The sequence below is a fragment of the Colossoma macropomum genome, unplaced genomic scaffold (assembly GCF_904425465.1).
Source record: "Colossoma macropomum unplaced genomic scaffold, Colossoma_macropomum, whole genome shotgun sequence".
Taxonomy (NCBI): Eukaryota; Metazoa; Chordata; class Actinopteri; order Characiformes; family Serrasalmidae; genus Colossoma; species Colossoma macropomum.
Genome location: NW_023494802.1, coordinates 41,619,747 through 41,626,182, shown reverse-complemented (window position 1 = coordinate 41,626,182; position 6,436 = coordinate 41,619,747). Strand labels below are relative to the sequence as shown.

General features: G+C 43.6%; 1 protein-coding gene across 1 annotated transcript in view; it reads right to left on the bottom strand.

Moving 5' to 3' along the window:
- Positions 1-1,983: 1,983 nt before the first annotated feature.
- Positions 1,984-6,436, bottom strand: part of eif4e2rs1 (eukaryotic translation initiation factor 4E family member 2 related sequence 1) — a 7,696-nt gene continuing 3,243 nt past the window's right edge. The window contains exons 3-7 of the mRNA XM_036591585.1: positions 5,725-5,859; positions 4,279-4,383; positions 3,267-3,419; positions 2,554-2,690; positions 1,984-2,320 (exon numbers count right to left, since the gene is read on the bottom strand). Of these exons, the coding sequence (XP_036447478.1) occupies positions 2,281-2,320; positions 2,554-2,690; positions 3,267-3,419; positions 4,279-4,383; positions 5,725-5,859 (570 nt within the window). The 3' untranslated portion in view covers positions 1,984-2,280. The remainder of the gene's footprint in view (positions 2,321-2,553; positions 2,691-3,266; positions 3,420-4,278; positions 4,384-5,724; positions 5,860-6,436) is intronic.

Genomic DNA, 6,436 nt, shown 5'->3' with positions numbered 1-6,436 from the left:
TTTAAATCAATCATATAGAATTCCAAGCACCACAGAAGAGCTCTTCCTCACAGTCATGTGTGAAGGCTGAGGCCATATTTTGAAGTAAAAAACATGTTTTTCTGCAATTTTAGCTACAATAATCTAAACATGACTATGGAAGATATGATTTAAATGACATAAAGAAAACAAATGCCAAATAAATATTATAAAATATATAATGAAAGTTGTTGTCCCCAGGAGTCGTGTCACTGGTGTTACTGTGTAATAAAAATCTCTTATTTTGTAATAAAAGTCACACTGATGACATCACTCGACTTCTTTTCCCTGTTTTCTGAGGATCTATGAAGAAAAGCACATGGTCCACTGAGTCCACTGAGTCTTTCAGTTATCAGAGATTTTCTCATTTAGCTCATGATTTCATATGAAGCTTTTAGCTGAAGTCACTGGTGTGACCGACTTTATTCTGAGGTAACTGTGAAAAAAATAGAATACAAATGGATTAAATTCCATATTTTAGTGGATATTCCATGATGGACAACATGTGGTTTGATGCTCTGTAGCAGTTATTCTGTAAAATGCATTGTTCATTAAAAATGTCTCTGGTGTTCCTTTATTATGAGTAACACCAGTGAGGATCAGTAACACCAGTGAGAGTGAGAGATGGAAAAGTGGACGTTTCTGTAGAATGAATGTAGAAATTCAGTAGAAAAACTGAATTTTCTCCTTTTCTTTTATAGATTACCTTTTACCATATTTTTCATATTCTCACAGTACCTAGCAGTAAAAAAAGAAAACAGTTCAGAAGTTTCCACCCTAAAGCAGCTGCAGTTCTTCAAAAGTTCCTCCCACTTTCCAGATGCATCATCAGAAGGTGGCTTTTCTAGTCTTTAATTTGGGAAATCTCACTCTTGGCCTACTGCAGCGCTGCAGCAGGAGGAGAGCAGGCATGTTCACAACATACAGAGTGATGGGTAACTGATTCATGGTGGCCGAAGTGGCCCTTTAACTCACTGTGAAGCAGCCAGTCAGTGTAGCTGATGGAGTGTGGGTGATGTGAGGACTGAAGGTCTGAAAAGCGATTCAGAAAAAGGAATTACAGTAACACAAGTGTAAACCAAGGGGTTTCAGTGCCTCTCAGACCCAGTAAGGCTTGAATCGTATGACGGTGATGAAAAGCGACGTGATACGGGTTTAAAAACACAAGATTACAAACATCTGTAGATGTTTTGACTGTGATTCTATTCAAAGTTCTCTATGAATACCAGCAGAATAATAAGGCTGATTCCAGACATTAGCTACGATTCTACCAAGCTGGGAGGGTGAAGGCCAACATGAGCTTCCTCCAGGACACACGAGGCTCCAGCATCTTTACAAACTGACGCCGACACCTCACGCTAACTGCTAATTCTGTTACAACAGACACCTGCGCTGGCAAACAGCGCGCTGAGTAATGGATGTGTGCATGCAGGGAGGACCATTCTACCCACACAGAGAGGGACAGGACAGTTATGCTCCCTTGGACTTCCACTTACGGACGGCTGTGGCATCGCCAGGGATCGAACTTGTGATCTGATGATGTTGGACCCATCTTAGGATCAGCAATCTTATGCACAAAGGGCTGCAGGTTTTCATTCCAGCAAAGCAAGAACTCAACTGACTCTACTTCTTTTCTCAATCAAACTGAATCTACAAACAAAGGATTAGTATACGAGGCGCTGGCACAGAAACCAGCCGCCACATAGCCCCTCTGTGGATCGGTGACCCCTGGTTTAGACAGTTGTGCCACTCAGAAGCCTGGAAACCCATTTTTAAACACTCCAAAAAGTAAAACTCTGAATAAAGTAAGTTGAAGTAAGTTACTGTTGAATACAGCTGTAATAATAACCAGGCTGTAAACCTGTTTACAACAAGCTGGCAGCCTAAAATGCTGACACACATACAATCAAGCAGCTTTCATTACGTTCAGATTTGCATTCATTAAAAACACAGACGCACAGAAACTTAATTCAAGCCATCATAGATCTGTTTACTGTTAAATAAAAAAGAAACACAAAGTCAGACTGAAACAGTAGAAACTGAACAGAGGGGCTCTGTTAGAAAAGGCGGAGTTTGTACAGCTCTGGAATGTCGGGAGGATGAGGAGGAGGAGATGGAGGAGGAGTCTGTTCCTGCACTTCCTCTCCTCCGCAGGAACGACAGATCACACTGCTCTCTCCTGCAGAGAGGAAACGAGTGTGAGATTGTGATTTGTGTAAGTGTGGGGGATTCAGTCCGTCTGAGTGAAGAGTGTGTGTCCCTTCACAATGTGATCTTCGTGTTGCGGAAGCTGGAGTTATCCCTGAGAGAGAGAGAGAGAGAGAGAGAGAGAGAGAGAGAAAATGGAATTAGGCCAGGGCAATCAACCAAAGAAAATCCAACATTATCAGGGACGGCCCTCTGACCAATCAGAAGAGGTGATGTGATTTTAGCCCTATAACTCAGCATGAAGTGAAATACACACTGCAACCGTTCAACGTGACACACCACAGTTAAAGACCACATGTACTGCCGTTAAGTGTGTGTGTGCCGTACTTGAGGCTGTCGTTGTGGGTCTTGTACTCCATGATGGTGTTGGGGGGGAGGTTCAGGACCCTCCGCAGTGTGTCTCTGATACGGGACGTGGTCACCTGATCATTCGCTGTTTTATTCCAGATAGACAGAATGTCCTCCTGTAGAGAGGAAAGAACACAACCACATTACCGAACGTGTACACTAACCGGCCACTTTATCAGAAACCCTCTCCTGTAGCCCCACCCTGCTGGTGTTTAGTTAGAGACCAAAGTAGCCAGTGAGTGGAAGCACAAGGTAGGTATTTCCAGTAAAGTGGCCAGTTAGTGGAAGTACAAGGTAGGTGTTTCTAATAAAGTGGCCAGTATGTGGAAGCACAAGGTAGATGTTTCTAATAAAGTGGCCAGTATGTAAAAGCACAGGGTAGGTGTTTCTAATAAAGTGGCCAGTCAGTGGGGGTACAAGGTAGATGTTTCTAATAAAGTGGCCAGTATGTAAAAGCACAGGGTAGGTGTTTCTAATAAAGTGACCAGTATGTAAAAGCACAGGGTAGGTGTTTCTAATAAAGTGGCCAGTATGTGGAAGCACAAGGTAGATGTTTCTAATAAAGTGGCCAGTATGTAAAAGCACAAGGTAGGTATTTCTAATAAAGTGGCCAGTCAGTGGAGGTACAAGGTGAAATAACTTTGTTTCTGAAGAGTACTATACAAATAAAACATCGTCATTTAAAGACCCACCTGGAAGCGTATGGAGACCACCACTCCACACACCTCCTCTCCCACCATGAACTGCTCTCCCAGCATGGCCAGGATGATGTTCTCCCAGAACCGTGACGCCAGACCTTTACGCAGCCGAATGATCCACTTACCGCCATTCTTATTTGCCTCGTCCTGAAACAAACACACACAGTAATGAGGGGCTATTAAAGGCACATCGGATTCTGACTCACACGCAGGTGATTATTTAATTTAATACTCCATTCAGTAATCGCAGCATTCATATTCACTGGAGGAGCTGATACTCATTTATGTTCCAACAGTAAGGGAACAGTTTGTGCCCTGATCATGATGATGATTTAATGGGTAAATCTGATCCTGCTTCAGTGTTCACACCCCTGGACCACTTACAGTACTGTTCGTTTTCAAAGGAATGTGTACACCAGCCGTAAACATCTCTGCCTATTATGATTTGATTCTTTAGGGCACAATGCAATGCCAAATTCTGCTTTGATCAAAAAATGCATGAAAATTATTAGATGTAGTCTCAATACTGATGGAATGAATCACAGTCTTCAGATCGTCACACTGCTAAAATGCCACCATTAAATTAGTGATGACCTACTGCATGAACCAACTTCTATCACATATATTTTAGCTACATATATGCTGATGCCAACCTAAACAAATGCTGATAAAACATAACTGGGACTAAACATATATTCAAATTTAGACTAAATCCAGTTAGATCAGCTTTACAGGGAAATATAAGGTTTATTTCTGTGAGGTTATAATGCGATAAAACGATTAAAACTCCGATATTTCAGTGCAGTAACCCAGAGTCAGCTAAACATTCTGCTCTTCTGGAGTTCAATAAATTCATCATCACGTATCAGTCCGAAACAACGCTCTTAAACACATGTTTAATACCAGTAAAAACTATTTTAACAGTTATCTGCCAGCTCTGATAGGATTATGATGTCATTGTGCACCACAAACTTTGGATTAAGTTATAACTTTCTGACTCTCCCACCTCCCACATGGGTTTGATGCCCTCCTTGAACAGGTGGAAGTCACTGTGACCCGTCAGATCCCCCGGTCGGACCAGGTGACTGTAGAACTTCCAAAACTGCTCCACCTGCAACAGAAACACCACAACATGTTAGACACACATCCTGCGAGAAACATACTAAACTTAACACACTCTAACACAGCCCTCGGGGTCTGGACACACTAAGACATCACTGAACTAGTGCCCACCGAAGCTGCTGATGACCACCTCCCGTCACCTCACGGTCACATTAAGTCGTCTGTGAAAGCGTGAACTCACACAGAGCACCAACACTGAAGCTAACAGCAAACCTACAGGTACGTTCTGCTCCTGCACTGAAGACAATAATGCTCCATACCAGGAGGGGGCAGCGGTGTGTAACCGAATCAACAACTCCCAGCTAACAACAGACAAACAAAGCTAAAGACTGTCAAACTGGCCTAGTTAAAAACTGGAAAACTAGCCAAGCAAAAGGAAAAACAGGCTGGGTAAAGACTGACAAACCAACCCAGCTAAAGGCAAACTAGCCTAGATAACAACAAACACAAACAAACAAGATAGATAGATGGACAGACAGACAGATAGATAGACAGGTAGATACTTTATTGATCCCGAAGGAAATTTAGCAGCCAGTAGAAAAGACAGAGCTACTAGAAAGGCTGCCACTCACAGCTGTGACGGCCAAAGGCTGGGATGTTTTAACGTTAGAGCTTTTTTCAGATCCAGGCCTGCCTGCTCTGAGTTTGGTGTGTTTGGTCGAGCATGAAAGCTGTTTTCGAGCCCAGGAGCAGAAAAGAGAACCGATCTCTGGTCTGGTCACTTGTAGTGAGCTCCACTGCGCGTGTGGAAGCTCACCGCTCCTGCCGCCACATGTGGGGCTGCGTGATTTATAAAGTGACTATTTTGGCTTTTGGCAAAATACGCATGTCTCATGGCTAAAAACCTTCTCGGATGAGAACGGCTCCCTGTTTGCAGGAGCTCCTGTACAGTGATCTGCTGTGTATCCAAAAAGCCCTGCCCTGCACTGCTGGAGCGTTTACTTCCAAGGAAAACAGTAAAAAGCAGTAAATGGATGAAGCAGCACTGACCATTCTGGAAACCTGCACACAGAAAAGTGACATATGGAACTGTGCAGTTGATCCATGGATCGGATGGAATTTTTGAGTGTGATAGCAAACCAGTGATAGTGAGCCCCTCCCTAAAACAAGCCCAGAATCAGTCCTGGGCTTGGACTCAAGTATTTGGGACGAGTGTGAAAACAACCTAAAATACTAACCTAGTAAAAAACTATGAAACCAGCCTAAACCAAGAAAAAGAAAAAAAAACAGCCCAGGTGAAGACAAACTACGACACTACAACAATCTAAAGACACACACATTAACTCTACAATACAAGATCAGAGAAAGAAAACCCCGTAAAAACACACACCGAGGCAACGGTGCCGATCTGTCTGATGTTCTGCTCGTAGCTCTGTGTGTTGGCGGGTCTGCTGGGGGTCCGACGGGAGTACCAGAAGGTGTAGTTGTACTGCAGGGGGTGTTCACCTGGACCTGGAGTTATAGTCTGTACCGAGAGAGAGAGAGAGAGAGAGAGAGAGAGAGAGAGAGAGAGAGAGAGAGAGAGATGTGAGCCACAAAATGACAGATTTTAGATTTTTCTCTAAAGATCGAACTATATGACTCAGTGTTGGGTCTTGCTCCAGACGAAACTGTAAACAATGTTTGAAGATGTGACGCTGTGACCGTGTGGCGATCTCAGCATTCAGAACATATCAGGTGATCTGTGTATCTCTGAGTAGGGCTTGTGGGCGGAGTGTCTGCTGGATACGTTTTATATGTCTGCAGGACAGCTCGTCACAGACGTTCTAGCACTTTTAGCACTCTTACTCCACGGCCCAGTCCCATTTCTTATTTTTACTCCTACCCCTTGTTTTCGAGTGTCACCTTGACCCCTTAGAACTGAGTTACAGGGTAGTGGTTGAGATCTTCCCTCTGAAATGGGACCCTCAAACAAAAAGAGCATCACTTCATTAACAGCTACCAGCGCTGCTCTGTAGGCGACCCTGCCAGTCTGCAGTGACAGCAGAGGAGGGTAAAGTTCAGCTCCTCACTGCTGGGCTTTAGTTACATTTAGGGATCAT